Source organism: Nycticebus coucang, chromosome 10 (assembly GCF_027406575.1).
Source record: "Nycticebus coucang isolate mNycCou1 chromosome 10, mNycCou1.pri, whole genome shotgun sequence".
In the NCBI taxonomy this organism is placed as follows: Eukaryota; Metazoa; Chordata; class Mammalia; order Primates; family Lorisidae; genus Nycticebus; species Nycticebus coucang.
This window is the reverse complement of record NC_069789.1, coordinates 119,339,038-119,360,479: the sequence shown is the minus strand read 5'-3', so window position 1 is coordinate 119,360,479 and position 21,442 is coordinate 119,339,038. Positions and strand designations below refer to the sequence as shown.

At 49.4% G+C, this 21,442-nt stretch overlaps 2 protein-coding genes across 5 annotated transcripts in view; one reads left to right on the top strand and one right to left on the bottom strand.

Annotated features, from left to right (window-relative positions):
• Positions 1–8,988, bottom strand: part of SYMPK (symplekin scaffold protein) — a 46,392-nt gene extending 37,404 nt beyond the window's left edge. The window contains exons 1-5 of one of the 3 annotated variants that reach the window (XM_053607827.1): positions 8,856–8,988; positions 4,764–4,887; positions 4,544–4,609; positions 3,214–3,267; positions 3,050–3,123 (exon numbers count right to left, since the gene is read on the bottom strand). In XM_053607827.1, the coding sequence (XP_053463802.1) occupies positions 3,050–3,123; positions 3,214–3,267; positions 4,544–4,609; positions 4,764–4,877 (308 nt within the window). In that variant the 5' untranslated portion in view covers positions 4,878–4,887; positions 8,856–8,988. Of the gene's footprint in view, positions 1–3,049; positions 3,124–3,213; positions 3,268–4,543; positions 4,610–4,763; positions 4,889–8,855 lie in introns of those variants that run through there. The other 2 variants (XM_053607825.1, XM_053607826.1) reach the window with 2 other exon arrangements.
• A 260-nt stretch (positions 8,989–9,248) lies between these two features.
• On the top strand, positions 9,249–18,405 carry FOXA3 (forkhead box A3). 2 transcript variants are annotated; one of them, XM_053607830.1, is made up of 3 exons: positions 9,249–9,382; positions 9,505–9,653; positions 16,664–18,405. In XM_053607830.1, exon 3 carries the CDS (start codon positions 16,694–16,696, stop codon positions 17,651–17,653), a length of 960 nt encoding a protein of 319 aa, XP_053463805.1. In that variant the 5' UTR covers positions 9,249–9,382; positions 9,505–9,653; positions 16,664–16,693; the 3' UTR covers positions 17,654–18,405. The 2 variants fall into 2 exon arrangements, with proteins under 2 accessions (XP_053463805.1, XP_053463803.1); XM_053607828.1 differs by lacking the exons at positions 9,249–9,382; positions 9,505–9,653 and adding an exon at positions 9,784–9,996 and having other exon boundaries at positions 16,664–18,399.
• Positions 18,406–21,442: the final 3,037 nt, after the last annotated feature.

Below are 21,442 nucleotides of genomic sequence, written 5' to 3'. Positions count from 1 at the left end.
AGTTTCCCTTTCTGTACAAAGAGGATAACAACAGTACCCATTCAAGGCTACTGTGAAGATTTAGGCAATAATACAGGAAAGAACCCAATAAAATACTGGGCAGAGTGTGTATTCCATGTGGTTACTGTTACGATGAAATTCATTCACTTGTTCAACAAGTATATAGTCAGCCCCCACTAAGTGCCAACACTGTTCCAAGTAGGCACTGGGGAGACAGTGGCCAATAAGACAGAAAAGTCAGGCGGCACCTGTAGCTCAGTGGATAGGGCGCCAGCCACATACACCAAGGCTGGCAGGTTCAAACCCAGCCCGGAGCAGCTAAAACAACAATGACAACTGCAACAACAACAACAACAAAAATAGCCAGGCATTGTGGTGGGCGCCTGTGGTCCCAGCTACTCGGGAGGCTGAGGCAAAAGAATTGCTTGAGTCCAAGAGTTTGAGGCTGCTGTGAGCTGTGACGCCATGGCACTCTACCCAGGGAGACAGCTTGAGACTGTCTCAAAAATAAAAAATAAATAAATAAAAAGACACAAAAGTCAAGGCTGTCCTCACAGAGCCAACATTTTTTGGAGAAGAGAATCATTAAGGTAATTTCAATCAATGATAAGCACTTTGGGTGCCAGAGATGTGGGGGCTGTAAAGGAGTAGGCAGGAAGGAAGGGCATTTTGAGGAAGAGACCTGAGGGAAGTGAAGGAGCCAGCCAGGTGGCTCCCTTGGGATGAAGATCCCTAGCAGCATAGTACCCTGACAGGCTGTCGGTACTACTGTGTTTTCTGAGCAGAGGAGACAGGGCCAGGAACAAGATGAGGCCAGGTGAGAAGTTTGGTTTTCAACTAAGTGAAAGGGGAGGCCAGTGTGGGTCTGAGGGCAGGGGAGTGTGAGATCCTGTTCACATTATAGCAGGATCCCTTCCTGTGTGTATGTGTGTGTGCAAGAGCAAAAGTGGGAGATCAGTATGGCAATTCCTCTTTAGGGGAGGAAAAAGCTTTGGAACTAGATGATGAATGTGCTCATTGCCACTAAATTGTTCATTTTAAAATAGCTAATTTTTGGGCGGTGCCTGTGGCTCAAGGAGTAGGGTGCCGGTCCCATGTGCCGGAGGTGGCGGGTTCAAACCTAGCCCCAGCCAAAAAAAAAAACCACAAAAAAAAAAAAAATAATAAAATAAAATAGCTAATTTTTGATCAGGTATAGTAGCTCACACCTGCACTCTGGGAGGCTGAGGTAGGTGGACTACCTGAGCTCAGGAGTTTCAGACCAGCCTGAGGTGGAGCAGGACCCTGTTGTGGTAGGCACCTGCAGTCTCAGCTACTTGGGAGGCTAAGGCAAGAGGATAGCTTAAGCCCAAGAGTTTGAGGTTGGTGGAGCCCATAGCTCAGTCGGTAGGGTGTAGGCCACATACACCCAGGGTGGCAGGTTCAAACCTGACCTAGGCCTGCTAAACGACGACAACTACACCAAAAAATAGCCAGGCATCGTGGCAGGCACCTGTAGTCCCATCTACTTGGGAAGCTGGGGCAAGAGAATCGCTTATGCCCCAGAGTTTGAGGTTGCTGTGAGCTGTGACGCCATAGCACTCCAGAGGGTGACATAGTGAGACTCTGTCTCAAAAAAAAAAAAAGAGTTTGAGTTTGCTGTGAGCTATGATGCCATGGCATTCTACTGAGGGGGACAAAGTGAGATTCTGTCTCACAAACAAAAAATAAATAAAATAGCAAATTTTTTATTATGAATTTCACTTCAATTTATTATTATTTATTTTATTTTATTTTCTTGAGATAGAGTCTCATGTTGCCTTCAGTAGAGTGCTGTGGCATCACAGCTCACAGCAACCTCAAACTCTTGGACTCAAGCAATTCTTTTGCCTTAGCCTCCCAAGGAGCTGGGACTAAAGGTGTCTACCACAATGCTTGGCTATTTTTAGAGATGAGGTCTCACTCTGGCTCAGGCTGGTCTCAATCCTGTGAGCTCAGGCAATCCACCTGCCTCAGCCTCCCAGAGTGCTAGGATTATAGGCTTGAGCCACCTCACCTGGCCACACTTAAATTTAAAAAGAGTAAAAGTAAAGGAAACAGAGAAAAAGCCTATAAACATCATGCAGGCCAAGAGGGAATGGGGGCTTGGACCAGCAGATTGGCAGAGGAAGTGGTTGAAAAAGTCATGCTTATAATACAAGTACTTCGGGAGGCTAAGACAGAGAAATAGCATTTCTACAAAAAATTTAAAGAGGCTGGGCATGGTGGCTCATGCCTGTAATCTTAGCACTCTGGGTGGCTGAGGTAGGTAGATTGCTTGAGCTTATGAGTTCAAGATCAGCCTGAGCAAAAAGCGAGATCCCGTCTCTACTAAAACTAGAAAACTGAGGGTGGTGCCTGTGGCTCAAAGGAGTAGGGTGCCAACCCAATACCAGAGGTGGCGGGTTCAAACCCGGCCCCAGCCAAAAAACTGGAAAAAAAAAAAAAAAAAAAAAGAAAACTGAGGCAAGAGGATCGCTTGAGCCCAAGAGTTGGAGGTTGCTATGAGCTATGATGCCACAGCACAGAACCTAGGGCGACAACTTGAGAGTCTGTCTCAAAAAATAATAATTATTATATTTATTATTATATAAAAATAATAATAATTAAAGAATTATCTAGGAGTGGTGGTGTCTAATAGTCCCAGCTATTCAGGAGCCTGAGGAGGGAGGATTGCTTTAGCCCAGGAGTTCAAGTTTATGTGAGCTATGATCATACCACTGCAATGCAGCCTGAGTGACAAGAGTGAGACCCTATCTCTGAATGAATAATAAAATATATGCTGTATATATCCTGAAAGTAAACCCAAGGGTCCTCACTGATGATGCAGATGCAGAGTATGGAAGCATGGGAATCACAGATAAACCTAGGGCTTCAATCTTATTAAGCATTTGCTGGGGAATCAGTGTGCACAGGATAAAGAATGTGTCTAGGAAACAGAAGGCAGGACTCTAAGGGCAGTCTCAAGGCCAGGAGCTGAAGAGGCTGATTCTACTGTGGCTGTTCCCAGGGCTCCTGTGCCACCCCATACCATGCTTCCTCAATGAAGCCGATGACAAATTTTCGCACTTCGATTGACTTGTCTGCTTGGAAAGCGATGATCTCCTGCCAATGTCAAAAAGAAAGCTGGTCAAGACTATGCCAGGATCCACCCTTTTCTCCTATACTCAGACTCTTTTCCTTTCTGTCACTCACATCCAGGAAGTTGTCCAGTAGTGTGGGGTCTTTGTTGATGATCAGCTCCTGGACCTGGAAGGAGATTGGGGTGAGAAGAAGGAATACATACAAAATCAAGATTCAATTAGTACAGATAGGAGAGTAGAGGGGAAAACAGCAAGGGGCCAGGCAGCAGATCATTTTAATGCTAATCTCTAGCCAGAATCCTGGGTTTTTGAACTTCACTTTGCTCTTCTGTAAAATGAGAATCTTAAACATCTACTCATAGGGCTGTTGGGAGGTATCAATGAGATGTTACAAGGCACAGGTCCTGGTAGATAGTGAAGACATGATATGCGAGGAGGCTAAAAATAAAGGACAATGCCCCAGGCCTCCTACCTTCCCAAAGCTTGTCCTCCCTTCACTTGTCTATCATTTCTCCCCACTCTAAATCTGCATCTTCCTCCCATTTCACACTGCCAAAATTGAACAAGCATCTTATGACAGTGAGAGGCCTTGTACCTTCCAGGCTTTTTGGACCTTTGGACATACCCGTAAAAGCTTAGAGCTGGCACATGATCTGGCTCCTATAACTCAAGCTGTTGTTGTTGAATGGTCCTCACAAGCACCCCATGAAGGAGGCATCGTTAGCACCCATTCTATTGCAGAGCTGGCTAACAGAACTAGGGTTGCCACACAGTAACCTGATCTCACAATTTTTGAATCCTAGCTGCCTCCTGTTCTGAACCATGCCCAGCCCCCAAGTTCCCCGAGTTTTCTTCTGCCTTTGCACATACTTTTGTGCACTTTGCTTAAGATGTTCTCTCTCTCCCCCTCAGTATACCTTTCTCTTTTTACCTCTAGGGCTTGGCTTAAACATTCCAGAAAGTCCTCCCTAACTTCCCAGCCCTGGTCAGGAGCTCTCTCTGACCTTCCAAAGCCCCCTAGACTTCTCCATTCCAGCCCTGCCCATTCTGGGTAACCACTGTCTGGTGACAGTCATGCCTTCCCCACTGGACTGGACCCTGGCAGAGAGGAAATACAGTGATGAAGAGCATAGGACTTGGGAGTCAGAATCTAGGATCCAAGTTCTGGTTCAACCAGCTCCTAGCAGAATGACCTTGGACTAATTATTTAAGCTCTGAGGGTCTGCTTCTTTCTGTATAAAATATGGTATAACTCACCCTGCCTCGTGCAGCTGTTATGAGAATTAGATGAGAGCATGCCTGCACAGCACTGAGCACCATGGTGGCCACATACTAAGTGCTTAAATGAGGACACTTCTGTTATTACACATCTCTTCTTTCTCAGGTTCCCATTCCCCACCCCTTATCTTTTCAGCCCATGACCACCCCCATGCCCTCATCACCTGTTTGAGCACTGTGATCTTTGAGTCATTGGTAATGAGCGCTGCCTGGTTCAGGAGATCCACGACCTGTAAGGAAGGAGAGAGGCAAGTGATAGTGCCAGCTCTGTCAGCCCGTCCAGCTCCCTAGGCACTCCCAGGGCTCTGCCACCTTGGGATGAATTATCCAAAGACAGGGGCTATACATCCCCCATCACCACTCCACACTCCTGACCACACTCACCCTCTCTGAAGTGGTCATACCATCAATGCCTGGCCCCTCGTCTTGAGTGAAAAACTGTGATGCTACACTCCGGCGGGTGACACTGTCCCCACTGCTGCTTGCCATGGCTGCCATCAGGTGCTCCCTAGAAAAGAGAAGGGATGGATCAAGCTCAGAGCCCATATAGATGGCTCCAACACCCACGAAGGGTTCAACCCTTCTTCCCAGCCTGTGCTTTACCCGGGAGGCCTTTCAGAGCCCCTCTTCCTCTAGGGTCTGTTTCTAGCTTATGTATATATGCAGGGGGATTGTAATTTGGGGAAAACTATTATCTCCCAGGTCAGAGGCAGCTCTCCAAGCCTCACCTCCAGTAATTTACACCTAGTGGACCAAACATCTGCTGAACCCTGAACAAACGAATGCACAGCAGTCACCTTCCTAGTCTCTTTTGCCTCTGTCTCTCAATCTGGGCTGTACTCAGGACTGGGCACTAGGGCAAGCTTTCTAAAACACAACTCTGGGGAACACCAGTTGCAGAGCCCTGCACATAGGCCTACTTAAATACTGTTTCAGCCATTCTCTGAAATACAATGGAGGCTGGGTGCAGTGACTCACACCCTGTAATCCTAGCACTCTGGGTGGGTCTCTTGAGCTCAGAGGAGTTTGAGACCAGCCTGAGCAAGAGGAGACCCTGTCTCTACTAAAAACAGAAAAACTAGCCAGGCATGGTGGCAGGCACCTGTAGTCCCAGCTACTCCGGAGGCTGAGGCAAGAGGACTGCTTGAGCCCAACAGTTTGAGATTGCTGTGAGCTATGATGCCATGGCATTCTACCCAGGGTAACAGAGTGAGACTCTGTTTCAAAAAAAAAGAGAGAGAGGAAGAGGGACTTTCAGGCATCTATCAAGGTCATACTGGCAAAATTATGAAACGATTAATGCAAAAGGGTATCACTTACAATACGACTGATAGCTGTATAATAGAAAAACACCAGAAGCAACTCAAATGCTCTCAAATAGGCAGACTGCTGAAAGAACTACGACATATACACACACATATCACAGTACTCCAACAGGTGATGAGGGCATGGGGGTGATCATTTTCACATAACAAAAGACTATGCATTGTTTTTTTTTTTTTGTAGAGACAGAGTCTCGACTATGCATTGTTAAAAGAAATGAAGTAGACAAAAAGGAATGAGGAAAACCTCTATACACTGATAGAGAGTATAACTATACATTAAAGAAAACAGGCAAAACAGAAGACAGTGTTTACTACATGCTCCATTTCTGTAAAGGAGAAATACGTTAAAAGAGAAAAAAATTGAAAGATAAACCAAATAGTAGAAAAGGATAAAGATAAACCAAAAGAGGAAGGAAAGAGGGTAATAGAAATAATTGATGGGTCTCAATGTATTATCACATCTGTGATAGCCTGTGGCATCATGAAACAACATAGCCAATCCAATCCATTTCTGTGTTGTATACACAAAATAACCTGAGGGAAGAAATTTAACTTCTCTGGGTCTCAGTTTCCTCTTCCGTAAGTGGGGTTAGTAATGTGCTAAACCTCCCAGGACTATCCATCCAGAGGATTAAATGAATTAGTGCTCAAGGTAAACACTGGATAGGTGTAACTATTACTTCTATGTACGGGAAAAGGTGTGGGGATCTTAATTGTTAATATTAATTACAATCAATAATAATTTGAGAAGGGCAAAAAAGATGTTTTTGGAAAGGAACAACATCTATTGTACAAAGTAATTTATCACAAAGTAGGTGTCTGCTGAATGAATATTTGTTAGCTTCCCACTCAGTTTCCCTGTTGCTGTCACTCCCATGTTGTGCTCAGACTCACAGCCAAAGTCCTCACCAAAGCTTACAAGACCTTATAGAGCTGACCTTTTCTACCTCCCCTCATAGCTGTCTGGTCCATCCACTCTAGCCTCCTTGCTGTCCTATGAACATGCCAAACACACTCCTTCCTCAAATCCTTTATGGTCCTCCTCCCATGTATCAGCATAACCGTTTCCCTCTGTTTTCAGGTCTCCATTCAAAAGTCTCTGCAGTGAGGTCTTCCCTGACCACCCTATTTCAAATTTTAACTCCCTCTCCCTCCTCATCTGTGTTGCTTTACTTTTCTCCAGGGCATTTATCATCAACACATTACTTATGTATAAGCTCCACGAGGACAGATTTTTTGGTGTTTGTTTACTTTCTATAGGCCCAGCATATAACAGTGATTGGCATCTAGTAGGTGCTCAATAAATACCCACTGACTAAATCAAAACTTCCACCAAAGGGTTTTCCCTATCACTAGGCTCAGAATCCCAGCCCTTTTGCTCCAGGAAGATTGAAAAATAACAGCTAGTATACACTGAACATTTATTATGTACTGAGTACAATTCTCTTAGCTATATTAACTCATTTAAACCTCATGACACCAACTCTTTAAGAATTATCTTCGATCTCTATCTTACAGATGATGAAACTGAGGGCCAGGGAGGTACACCAGATAGAACCAGCAGTATGGTTGCAGAATCTATCTTCCTTATCAACATGTAATACTGTCCGAAAGGGATGGTTTTTCAACCCCAGTTCTGTTCATGTAAGCCAAGAATCATGACCTGAAAACAGCATACTGCAGTCCCTGATCAAAACTATTTTTTCTCTATTTTTTTCATGATGGTAATACATCAAGATCCACTGAACTTTTTACCCTATTTCCTTCCTCTTCTATTTTTTAGTTTATGCTTTCAGTTGTTTTTGAAAATATATATACATATTTCTTTTTCTTTTGCAAATAGGGAGTACACAACATTATTCCACTATACTTGTGTACGGGGTTTTTTTTTGTTTTTTTTTTTGAGACAAGGTCTCACTCTGTCACCCAGGCTAGAGTGCAGTAGTGTCACAGCTCACAGCAACATCAAACTCCCAGGTTCAAGCAATCCTTCTGCTTCAGCCTCCCCAGTAGCCCGGACTACAGGTGCCTAACACAATGCAGCTTAATTTTTCTATTTTTAGTAAAGACAGGGTCTAAGTCACGCTGGTCTCAAACTCCCCAGCTGAACTCAAACTCCTGCCTCAGCCTCCCAGAGTGCTAGGATTACAGGCATGAGCCAGGGCACCCACCCTGCTTTACTTGTTTTCACCTAATATGCTAAGTGGTATATTAGCAAAGAGTGGAGGCCACTCCATCAATGTATAGATATTTCCTTCACTCTCTTTTCTCCCTCATTCCTTTTTACATTTGTATAGTATTTTATTATGTAGATCTATTGTAATTTTTTATCCTGTCATCCAATGTGAGAACATCTGTGATGTCTGTAGTCTTTTGCTATGGTGAACAGTGTCATTGTTTCCCGCTCCCTGCCTGTGTACTCCTAGTTGAGTACCCTGCCTCACTTAAGCCTGGGACTATGACCACTCCCCTCTTTTATCCCATAGAGTGGCTCTAGGAGTATCTTTCATTCATTCAACAAACATTAGCTGGGCATCTCCCGTGTGACAGGCGCTGTGCTTGGATCACTGAGGTGACCGAGGCACACCCAGTTCCTATCCTCATGGAACTCATGGTCAGGCATAATCAAATAGTACACAGATAAAGGTCTAATAACAAAGTAGACCACACGTGACATGAAGGAAAGAGTAGGGACGACTTTAGGGATGGAAGGCAGGAAAGGAGGGCTTCGCAGAGGAAGTGACGTTCGTGCCGAGATCCGAAGGATGAATGGGAGTTAGCCAAACTGAATGAGTAAAAGGATGTTGCGAGCAGAGGGGGCAGGCTGTGCAAAAACACCGACGCGGGAAGGCGCATGGCGGGTTTGGGGAACCGAAAGGCAAATTGCAGCTGTACGAGGAGGGGAAGGAGCAAAGAGGCGGACTCCAGACCGGGGAGGTCTGCAGGGCGGACGCTCCTGGAGGGCCACATTGGAACTTTGCCCTGAGGGCACTAGAGTGCCAAGCAAGGGTCCTAAGCAGGGGGAAGAAACAGTAGTCCCGAACGCCACCGCTCCCCTCTCCTCACAGCGGCCCTCCCCTCGCCCGCGCCCCTGCATCTTGGGGGCTCCTCCTCCCTTGGTCCCCGGACTCTCACGCCGCCTCCCGCTCACCGCGGCTCCGGCCTCCGTCCCCCTCGCGCCCCCTCAGCAGCGCCTCTTTACAGACGCCGCCGCAGCCGCCATCTTCCGTTCGCCGTCAGGAACACTGCGCACGCGCCACACTCGTAGGGCCGCCGGGAAATGGAGTCCAGACCGCGACCCGCGCCGGCCCCCGCCTGGAGCTGCGCTCGCGGCCTTCCGCCCGCCCCCAAATTACGCCGGGGCAGTATTTCATTTCCGGCCCTGGAGCACCATGCCTTCTGGGAAATGTAGTCCTTTGGTGGAGGCACCGAGCGGAAAGGGAGCTTGAGGATTCTGGGAAATGCAGTTTTCGGTGGTTCTTAGTCCCTGGACGGCTGGCTTCTGGTAAGAGGACGCAGAGTCCCGGCGGCTAAGCTGGTAGATCTTGGAGTTGGCCTGTTGTCTTAGTGAGATCGAGCAGAGCTCCGATCCCGTCCACCTTTGGCCTGACCCTTTACACTCTCTGAAGCATTTCGAGCCGTCGGAAGCCTCAATCTTCCCGTCCGTCCAATCGGAATGTAATTTCGAGGCTTTTTTATGGGTCCTTATAGTGGCAAATAGGTACCCTCGGAGTCCACAGCGCTCTGAGCACCATTCCTTTGCGACGGTCATTCCGGGCTCTGCCTTTTCGCTATCTCAGGTCGGAATGATGAAACCTCCTGGGATAGAACGGTCCCACAGTTCAGTTCTCTGGGACTTTAGTATTAGCAGCGTCTCCCACTGGTGGCTCCCTCCTCTTCAGCATTCTCCACCTCTTGAGTCCCGGGGCTGCAGTTCCCGGCGCCTGAGGTCTGTCTTCTCCCAATCCCGCAGGGGGCGCCCCAGGCCGGGCGCACCGCCCTCGGGGAGGCGGGAGGGGAGCCCGGGGCGGGGGAGGGCGGGGTGGGGGGGGGTGTCCCAGCTATAAAGCGTGGCCGCCTCCCGCGGCGCCCGGGACAGCTGGACCCCGGGGCGGTCGGACGGGAGGGCGCCGGTGGAACTCGGACTGTTCCCGCTGCGAGAGCCGAAGCACTCCATTCCCCCGGGGCCAGAGCGGGGGCAGGTGGGGGCGCAGGCCCAGGGGATGCTGGGCTCGGTGAAGATGGAGGCCCATGACCTGGCCGAGTGGAGCTACTACCCGGAGGCGGGCGAGGTGTGTCCTCCGGGATGGCGGAGCGGGAAGTAGGGGGCAGGTATCAGGGTGTGAACTTAAATGGAGCAGGGACAGGGCCGTGAGCTTAAATGGGGACCAAGGCACCTAGTTGAGGAGCCTAGGAATGAGGGACTTGGAGACCAGATGTGAGAGTCAGGGACAGGGACGAGCCATGGGAGCGTGGTGTAGGCAGGCTAGTCGAGGCCAGGGCTTAAATGGGAGTCAGGAAAATTTAGGCAAGTGTCAGGTCCCACTTTAAACATGAGAGCTGGGTGTTGGTGCCCCCAAATGCTAGGAATTAAAATTAAGAAACCACAGATAAGAATCAGAGTTCCAAGGTAGAGAGCATAGAGTTTAGGGGTTTCAGCAAATTGGGTTCAAAGTCAGAGGTGGGTTGGGGGAGATAGAGACTAAGAGATGGTGGAGGAGATCACCTTTAGGTTAAGTGTGCAGTGGGAGCTCAGGGCTAGAACAGTGTTTTTTTGTTTGTTTGTTTGTTTTTAGAACAGTGTTAAAGATGGGAGATTCTGGGGTAGAAATCAGAATTAAGGTTCAAGGATAAGGATTGGCTGGTGATCTAGGACAGGATTAGAAACAGGAGTCTGCCCTCAGAGGTAAGAGATGGAGGGAAACACTCAGATGTGAAGCTTCATTTCAGGAGTCTGAAATAACAGGTGGCTTGGCGTTGAGGTTTAGATAGATGGGAGCCCAGATGGGGTCAGTTGGGGACCTGAGAGTAGGATATTTGGACATGGCACTGGCAGGAGAGGGGTCAATCTCCATATACCCATCACCCCTACCTACAACTGTTAGAGAGACTCCCCAAATCAGAGGCTGCAGGGTTTCAGATTGTGCATCTCCCCACACCTCTATCCAGCAATCTTTAGCAATTGCTGAAGACCAGTCTCACCTCAGACAAGGCTTCCCTGGGGTAGGGGTTGACGTGTGTCCTAATTCCTGTCCCCCAGCAGACACAAAGTCCTTCCTTGAATCTAGCTCCCCTTCCTCTTGTTGCAAGGATTCCTGTTCTGTAGCTCACTTGCTGTATAATCAACATTGTGAGGTTGGGGGGTGGGAGTCGGGGTCCCAATCTGTGAGTTTTGGGGGTCTGGACACTTGGATTCCTAACCTGGAAAGGAATGGTGGGTTTGAGAGGAAGGTCAGGGACTGGGATGACTGGGTTCTCCAGGGAGTCAAGATCTGATTGTTAGTTATAGGAGCCCCAGTGTGCCTGAGTCTTGCTTGGGTCTGGGGTTGAAGTTGTAATGTGGGACTCCTGGATCCCCAGGCTTTTGGGCTTGGCAAGGTTCCCAGGAGGGGCCAGTCCTGGGCCTGGGGAGGTGTGAGGTGCACGTGGGGTGGGGCAGAGCCAACTTGGGGGAAGGGATTGGGAGTGCTGAGAGGTGGAGGTGGAGCCGCTGGGGTATCAGTTGTAGGATGAAAAAGGCACAGACCTGGGTGGGAGGTGGAGGCTCCAGGTAGTGAGGGGATCCCTGCCTGACCCTGGAGAGCTCTGAGCCTGTGGACATGGTTTAAGGGAACCAACTACAAATCAGTGTTACATATCTTAAGAAGTAAATTGTGGGGGATCTAGGCAGGAGGAGTAGATATTTAGAATACAGTCTAAATGGGTCCAACAAGTTCAGGGGACAATTTATATGGAAATTGTGTCAGAAATGAAGGGATAGCCTGGCATAGTGAGGACAGACAGGTATATTGTGGAAGAGTACAGTAGACGATGTGGAGGGCTAGAAATCATTTGGGGGATTCTGTCTGAGGGTCTCCCCAGTGTTCCCATCAGGTAAGCCTACCTTTTCCCCTTGGGTCAAAACAGTGGAGAGAGAAATACCTGTATTCAACAAGCAACTGGGAACTTAGAAAGTCCCCAAACCACCTCTTGCCTGCTGGGGTGATGTTGACAACTGGAGACTGGCTCCCGGTCTGAAGGGAGCTTGAAAATTATCACCCTGGGGCATCCCAGCTGGCCTCTGATTCTTATAGATCAGCTGGTCCAACTGCTCCCCCATTTTAGAGATGGAAAATCTGAGCCCCAAAGGTGCTAGGATCCTGAGTTGAGTCTGCGACTAGAAACTAGACTTCTGGCTTCACACTGCCTTTCTCTGTTCCCTGTCACACCCTTCTCCAGAGACAATAAGGAAATGAAAGAGGAGAAATTCTAGCCTCCTAATGTGGGGGTGCAGGTCCCTGGAGGGCTTTCCTCCGAATCTCAGCCCCACCCTGGCGGGGGAGATCCGGTTCAGACCCGGACACTAGGGGTTCATCGCAGCCCCGGGGCGTGGGAAAGCCTAGGGTGGATTAGGGCAGCTGGAGTGCTTGAGGTCAGACCTCAAGTAGGACTTCCGGGAGGGTGGGGAGCCAGAAAAGGAAGGCACTGGGGTTCCAATCTGTCTTACTCTGAGATACCCAAGAGCCTGATGGGGTTGGAGAATGGGAGTGAGAAGTCATAGGGATTTAGGAATGCTCTGCAGACCCCCTGAATCCATCACCTTCTCCCCTCACCTCTTTGCTTATCCTGGGTATAGGGCAGAAGCCACCAATGGGACATGGGGAGATTGGGGGATGGGGAAGGGCAGTTCATGGGGGAGGAGAGACCTATGGCTCCAATTTCACCTTGACACTTCTGGGGAGCTGCAGATGCTGAGGAAGGAGAGATAGATAAAAAGGTGTGCCTAAGGAGGCAGGGGGTTGCTGGCAGGAGGGGAGAGGGGTAGAGAGACAAAGGGAAGAGGTAGTGCCAAGGAGAGTAGAAAGAGAAGAGAAAGAGAGATGGCGGGGGAGAGGACTGCAGAGGGGTGGGGAGGAAGAGCAAAAGTGGGGGAACTGTCAGAGAAGGAGGTGGGGAAAGAGAAAGATGGGGGAGGGGAAGGAGTGTAGAGGTACTGACACAGGGACAAAGATGGACAGATAAACACAGAGACAAAAACAGCCAACAGAGAGATTCAAAAAGATGAGAGAAAAGAGCTACCTGGAGAGACATTTGAAGTAGAGAGGGGAGAGTTTCTTCACTGGAAGTCAGACCTGGGGTTGGTTACCACCTGTCCCTGGCTCCCTAAGAGAGCGCGGTAGTACCCTTTTTTTCTCTGGATGTTAATACCTGCAGATACTTACAGTGGCAGGAGACTAGACAGTATCCACTAACTCACCACCACCATGGCTCTGGCCAGAACTATAGATAGCATCCTCAGTGTCCTGAGACCCCAGGTTGGGGAGAGGACGGAGCGGACGGGGGCAGATGGAAGATGGGGAAGAGAAGATGGGAGTCAGTGGGTGAGAGGAGAAGAAACAGACAGAAAGAGAAAAACCACTGCCTAGCATGCTTTCTGTTTTTCTTGTTTATCCTGTTCGCTGTCGCCTTCCTACTGGACTGTCACCTCCATGAGGGTAGGTGTTTCTCTCTGTCTTGGTCACTGCTTTGATAGCATGATCCAGAACACAGGTCTGGATGCAAAATCACAGCTCTACTCTTTCTTTGCTGTATGACCCCCCCCACAACCTCTCTGGGCCTCAGCTCATTCACCTGTAAATTGGACATCATCATCATAGTGCCTCCCCCAGTATGGTTGTAAAGATGAACAGTGCCTGGCAGAGAAGCTGGCCGATAAATACTTGTTGAATGGATGAATGAATATCAGGGGTTATTGAGAGAGACATAACAATGCCTCCTTATTTCTTTGGGCTAAGAGGAACCTTTTTCCCCCATTTGAACATTTGCAAAAATGAGATGTGTTTTACATTCAATAGTCTAATGATTTTAGCTGAGTGTTTTTTTCCTATTTGTGTTGATATAGAAAATAATGCTGCAGCTTATAATGACATCTTAGATTTAAAGATATACAGTAAATAAATGACATATATTAGGTTGACATGTATGATTTCTGATTTTAAGCATTTTTTGTTTGTTTTTTGAGACAGTCTTACTTTGTTGCCCTCAGTAGACTGCCGTGGCATCACAGCTCATAGCAACCTCAAACTCTTGGGCTTAAGCAATTCTCTTGCCTCAGCAAGAGTAGCTGGGACTACAGGTGCCTGCTATAATGCCTGGCTATTTTTTTTTTTAGAGACAGGGTCTCGGTCTTGCTCAGGCTGGTCTTGAACTCATGAGCTCAGGCAATCCACCTGTCTCGGCCTCCCAAGTGCTGGGATTACAGGTGTGAGCCACCTCACCCGGCCTTATTTAATCATTTTGATCTGCATATTAAAAACTGATTTTGTAACCTGAAACATTGATAGCCACTAGATTGTTGGGGAGTTACAATTACTACTTACGATTTTATTTATTTATTTTGAGACAGAGTCTTACCATTCCAAAAACACTCTGCTGCTGAGGAAAAAAAAGAAAGAGAGACAGAGTCTTACTATGTTGCCCTCAATAGAATGCTGTGGCATCACAGCTCACAGCAACCTCAAACTCTTGGGCTTATATGATTCTCTTGCCTTAGCCTCCCACGTAGCTGGGACTACAGGTGCCCACCACAACGCCTGGCAATTTTCTTGTTGCAGTTGTCATTGTTGTTTAGCTGGCTCAGGCTGGGTTGGACCTGCCAGCCTCAGTGTATGTGGCCTGTGCTATGGATGCTGAGCCACTACTTATGATTATTAAAACTGAGAACTGCAGCCGGGTGTCGTGGTGGGCACCTGTAGTCCCACCTATTTGCGAGGCTGAGTCAAGAGACGCTTTGAACCCAAGGTTTGGGGCAGCACCTGTGGCTCAGTGAGTAGGGCGCTGGCCCCCATATACCAAGGGTGGCGGGTTCAAACCCAGCCCCGGCCTAAGTGCAATAAAAAATAGCTGGGTGTTGTGGTGGGCACCTGTAGTCCCAGCTACTCGGGAGGCTGAGGCAAGAGAATCACCTAAGCCCAGGAGTTGGAGGTTGCTGTGAGCTGTGATGCCATGGCACTCTACCGAGGGCAATAAAGTGAGACTCTGTCTCAAAAATAAAATAAAATAAAAATGAACTCAAGGTTTGAGGTTGCTGTGAGCTATAATGCCATGGTATTCTACCCAAGGTGACAAAGTAAGACTCTGTCTCAAAAAAAAAAAAAAAAAAATTCAAGAACTGCAGAAGTTCTCCTTCTTTTTGGTCTCAGGCCTCTTTATACTCTTAAAAATTAACAAGGACCCCAGGCCAGGTGTGGTGGCTGACACCTGTAATCCCAGCACTCTGGGAGGCCAAGGCAGGTGGATTGCTTGAGCTCAGGAGTTACAGACCAGCCTGAGCAAGCTCGAGACCACATCTTTACTAAAAATAGAAAAACTAGCAGGGCGAAGTGGCGAGCACCTATAGTCCCAGCTACTCAGGAGGCTGAGGCAGGAAGGTCCCTTGAGCCCAGGAGTTTGAGGTTGCTGTGAGCTATGATGCCACCGTACTCTACCCAGGGTGACAGAGTAAGACTGTCTCAAAAAACAAAAATTAAAAATTAATGTGGACCCCAGATAGTTTCTGTTGATGTGGGTTATGTCTATCAATATTTACCATATTTGAAATTAAAACTGAGAATTTTTTTTTTTTTTTTTTTAGAGTCAGAGTCTCACTTTGTTGCCCTCAGTAGAGTGCTGTGGTGTCACAGCTCACAGCAACCTCCAGCTCAGGCTTAGGCAATTCTCTTGTCTCAGCCTACCGAGTAGATGGGACTACAGGCGCCTGCCACAATGCCTGGCTATTTTTTGTTGCAGTTTGACCGGGGCCAGGTTTGAACCCACCACCCTCGATATATGGGGTCGACGCCCTACTCACTGAGGGGTTTAGGTGCTGCCCCTAAAACTGAGAAATTTTAAAAATATGTATTAATTCATTTTTAAATGGCAGTAATTTGTTAGTGTAAATGAAGTATTTTTATTACAAGTATATGTCAAAAAACTTAGTGAGAAGAGTGGCACTGTTTTTCATTTAAGTCTGGCTCAATAGAAGAAAGCAGTCTCCTAACTCCTTTTGTATTTTGTCTTTTGCAGCATCACATGTCATGCATGCATCCTCTGGAAAACTCCACTAGACACTCATGAAAAAGTGAAAAATGCTAACATCTTAGCATTATTTTGAAAATAGTTTTGATCGGCTTAGCACCCGTAGCTCAGTAAGTAGGTTGCCAGCCATATACATTGAGGCTGATGGGTTCAAGTCTGGCCCAGGCCTACTGAAGAACAATGACAACTGCAACCAAAAAATAGCTGGGCATTGTGGTGGGCATCTGTAGTCCCAGCTACTTGGGAGGCTGAGAGAAGAGAATCGCTTAAGCCCAAGAGTTTGAGGCTGCTGTTAGCTGTGATGCCGTGGCACTGTACTGAGGATGACATAGTGAGACTCTCAAAAAAAAAAAAAGAAAATAGTTTTGATCGTGTGGACACTGTAAAAGGGCTTCAGGGAATCCCCATGGGATTCCGGACCCTGGAGAACCACTCAAGACATGACCTTGAATGTATGAGAGTTGGGGTGGGATGGGTGGAGGGTGAGGGCAGAGAGGTGGGTGCATTGGAAGGGGATGGAGGCTTGGATAGATAGCTGTCTGCAGAGAGGTTAATAATGCAAAACTCTTGTACAGGAGGCTAGACAGACAGACAGATAAACACATAATGGATGCTGTAATCCTTTGATGACCAGAAGAATGGAGCCAAACTGACCCCTCCCCATCTCTTTTTCTTTCCCTGCAGATCTACTCCCCAGTAACCCCGGTGCCCACCATGGCCCCCCTCAACTCTTACATGACCCTGAACCCTCTAAGCTCTCCCTACCCTCCTGGGGGGCTCCCTGCCTCCCCACTGCCCTCAGGTCCCCTGGCACCCCCAGCCCCCGCAGCGCCCCTAGGACCCACCTTCCCAGGTTTGGGTGCCAACAGTGGTGGAAGCAACAACTCAGGGTATGGGGGCCCAGGCCCTGGGCTAGTGCACGGGAAGGAGATGCCAAAAGGATACCGGCGGCCCTTGGCCCATGCCAAGCCGCCCTATTCCTACATCTCACTCATCACGATGGCCATCCAGCAGGCACCGGGCAAGATGCTGACCCTGAGCGAGATCTACCAGTGGATCATGGACCTCTTCCCTTACTATCGAGAGAACCAGCAGCGCTGGCAGAACTCCATCCGCCACTCACTATCTTTTAATGACTGCTTTGTTAAGGTGGCACGCTCCCCAGACAAGCCAGGCAAGGGCTCCTACTGGGCCCTGCACCCCAGCTCAGGGAACATGTTTGAGAATGGCTGCTACCTGCGCCGTCAGAAGCGCTTCAAGCTAGAGGAAAAGGCGAAGAAAGGTGGCAGTGGGACTGCCACTGCCAGGAACGGAATGGGGGCTACTGCAGCGACCACCACCTCTGCTGCCACAGTCGCCTCCCCATCCCAGCCCCCACCCCCAGCCACTGCTGAGCCTTCTGAGGCCCAGGGCGGGGAAGATGTGGGGGCTCTGGACTGTGGCTCACCCCCTTCCTCCACACCCTATTTCACTGGTCTGGAGCTCCCAGGCGAGCTGAAGCTGGACGCACCCTACAACTTCAACCACCCTTTCTCCATCAACAACTTGATGTCAGAACAGACACCAGCACCTCCCAAACTGGACGTGGGGTTTGGCGGCTATGGAGCTGAAGGTGGGGAGCCGGGGGTCTACTATCAGGGTCTCTATTCCCGCTCCCTACTGAATGCATCCTAGCAGGGGGGTGGGAACGTGGTGGGTATGGTTCTGGTGACACTTTGCTTGTCTCATGGGTTAACATCTTGGTTTGCTCTGTTCTTTACTGTGATGATTGCTGTCTGTGTGAGCATCATGTTGATCCACTGGGTGCTGCGGTGTCTACCATGGACATCTGGGTGGGCCCACTGGGTACTTCAAAGACTGCCATGTTGATTGATATCATTGGTTGATCCACTGAGTGCTTTTGTGGCTGCCATCTGGAATGCCATCTTGGTGGGCCCTTTGGCTGCTGTGATGGACATCTTCCTGACCAACCCTTTGGATGCGATGGTGATACCATTTCATCTTCTTTGGCCCATTGAGTGCTGTGATTACTTCTTTCTTGGTGGACTTCTTGACACAGTAGGTGCCAAGTTGGCCACCATCCTGCATAACATCATTTTTGGCTTATTGAGTGCTTTGATGGCCACCCTGTTGGCTGGGTGACATGATCAGTGGGCCATTGTGCCGCATGATAGCCACCAAAACCTCCTGTTGGCCGAGTGGTCACCATCTCTTTGGTGTGGGTTGGGTGATGGGTGAAGGTTTTCTCTGAGGCCCATCCCCCTACTCTGGTCCAGGAGAAACCCGAAAGGGCTGGGGTTAAGGTGTGGGGAATTTCTACTCAAGTCTGATTCTTGCCTAGGAAGCGGGACTGTGTTTGACCATTAAAGGCACCGTTCCCACCTCTTAAAATGTCTCTTTTCCTTGGTGGGTGGGCCCTGTGGGGCTTGAATACCTGAATTTCTGTTCCCCATGCCCCTCTCCTTCCTTACCCTAGAGCTGGCTACCTCTAGGGTAGCAGCTGAGGGAGGCATCGACCTGACCTTTGGCTCTTTGCTGTCCCTGACCCCAAGGACAGTTTGTTCACAGATAGCAGCCCCCGCAGCAATGGGGCCAGGGCAGCAGGGGGAGGTGGCTCTGCGGTGACCAAGGCCATCTCCCTACCCCCTCTTCCCAGATACATACCTCCAACTCTGAGGCTCAAGGAGCCTAGGGTTGCTCAATTTTTGGCTAAGCTGGGGAAGAGGAAAAAGGACAGAGGAGGTATTAATTGAAAGACATGCATATTGGAATTTATCTGTTGTGTATGTGCATGTGCGCTGTGTGGGTTTTAGGGTATCATCCCTTTGGGGTTCCCATGGTCTACTGAAGGGTGTTATCTATTATTTGTGTCCCTCAGTTGTGTGGGTTGTATCTCTTCATACTCTTGAGTGTGTACTTGCTATGGGTATCTTGTGGCTGTGTCTTGTTTTGAATGTGTGTTTCTCCTTGTACACCTATCCCTGGGTACCTTGGGGGCTCACATTGTTATATGTATGTCTGTTGCTTTGCCTGTCTACCCACTGCCTAAAACAGTGTGCACGTGTGACCATATCTATGTGGCGCTTCTGCCTGTCACTGTCATTTATGTGTATCTCTGTGAGTCAGCATACATCGGTATGTTTAAAAGAAAGTATGTTTGTCTGTGTATGATGCCTGTCTTCGCCACGTACCTGTCACTTTGTGTTTGTGTGCAAATGTGTGTGGAGAGTCTGCTGGCCCTGGGGTGTGTCTGTCACTTTTGTGGGTGGGTATGTGGGGAGGGATTGGGGTTCTCCTTTGGCCACTGTGGGCTTCGGGACTTGGAGTCTGGGTATCTGTCCCTGAGGGTCTCTCCTGAGGCTCTGAGCCTGCCTGTCTGCCACTCACAATAGCTTTGTCAACAACACAATTGTGCACGCCACACTTTTCCTTTCAGAGTGGAAACTGAGGCCCAGAATGGGGAAAGACTGGACAAAGCAGGTAGGCAGGATTGGTCTGCGTCTGCTGGTCTTGATTGTCAGTTCCCTAGTGACCCATTCATTTATTCAGCCAGCCAGCCAGCCAGCCAGCCAGCCATTCATTCATTCCAACACCAAAGACTGTTTATTCACCTGTGTGTATGTGTGTGTGTGTGCACGTGCGCAAGCGCCCATGTGATGTGTCTCCTGGTTTGTGTATCTGCCTTTCTCCTTGTCTCTTAGTGTCATCTCTTTCTGTGTCACTTTGTCCCTGACCCTTCCTCTGTGCCTTTATCTGTCTCTTGATTTCTTTGAAATGCTTGCTCATTCCCTGCATGTCTGTCTCTGCTAGGGTCAGCCCCTCTCTCTCTTTCTCTCTATTGCTTCAACTCCATCCTTCCCTATCTCTGGGTCCCTCCCTCCTTCTCTCAGGGATCTGACTATTCTTTCCTTGGGGTCTGTCTCTTACTCCTTTTCTGAATCTCTTGGTTTCCCTTCTTCTCTGGCCTCCCTCCCTCTCCCGGCTCCCTGTGTTTCCGCCTCTACCTGCCACCTCGCAGGCCAGGCTCTCTATTTCTGTCCCTGTGCCCGCCTTGCCAGCTGCGTGTCACCCTCCACCCCCTGCTGTGTTGGCTCCCCTGTCCATCCTAGCAGCCTCGCTGTCCTGGGCAGGCTGGGGAATTCCTCCTGGTTCCTGGAAAAAACAACTGGGGCCGAGAGAAAGGCCTTCAGTCTCCCCGGGCACCCGCCCCCCTCCCTTAGGCCTGGGGGTCTCTCCCTGAGTCCGCCAGCCCGAGGCAGGAAGCCCTGTGGTTTCTGGCTTCTCCCAGGCGGCCTCCGGATCTGGCCCCCGCCCCCCAGGCCAACAGCCCAAATATTATTCCGCAGGAGGAGTCCGTGGTGGCGGGAGGAGGCCCAGGCTGAAAGAGGCTTTCAGGGCGGCCAGGCCTGGGGCTTCCTGTCCCAGGCTTGGGCCTCAGGCCGCCCCGTTGGGGACCTCAGGTGGCCGGAGGGGCGGGGTGTTGTTGTAGGGTCCTTGGGGGAGGGTGGGGCCATTCATCAGGGTGTCTGGTGGCCACTGGCTTTGCTGGCATGGGCAGGTATGACCCCCACCCCAGGGACAGCCGGCTGATGTCCAGCGTGGAAAAGTACCACGGTCAGACGTGGGACGCATGGACAGACATGGGTTTACCAGGGACGAGAGATGGGGGTGGCCTTGGGACATAGGCAGCCGTAGGCCATGGGCCTGAGGTGATATGGTCCAAAGAAAGGACCTGTGGATAGGGAAGCAGAGGCTGGGGAAGGGTCCCAGATATGGGCAGAGGGCTGTTGCACTGGGAGGCATGAGAGGAGGAGGATGATGATAATCATTATTTTTAATACTTTAGTCAAGTGCGGTAGTGACAAGGGGAAAGGGCCGAATAAGGAGTTCAATCCAGTGAGCTAACTCACTACCTTCCACTAGCCCATGATGATGACGATTATGAAAAGCTATTAGTGCTTACCATGCATCCAGCATTGTGTCAGCACCTTGCAGAACTGACTGATCAAATCAATCCCTCCTGCTCCTCCCAACTTTATTGTTGGGTGAAACAGGCACAGAGAGGTGAAGGGACTTGCCCAAGGTCACACAGGTTAACAAGTAGGGTGCTGGGGCTCCAACTCAGGCAGTTCAGCCCTGAGCCCCATGCTGTTCTCGGATGAGGGGAGCAGAGTCCTGGTTCAGGTCCTCCCTGGCAGGCACCCCCACTTACCACATCTGCTATGGGAGAATATGGGGGCACCCCTAGAAGCCACATACACACTTGTATGTGTATGTCTGAGTTGGCGTGTTAGGTGTCTTTGTGTCTGTGGGCTGATGTGTGACCCCGTCGTGCGCCTCTGTCCAGGGAGTTAGCCTGTGCGCGCGTGTCTGTGTCAGTTACTGGGCATGTGTAGGCAGCTGCGTACCACTATGTACACGTGCATGTCACTGTTCTGTCATTGTCGTCTTTGTGTCTGTCAC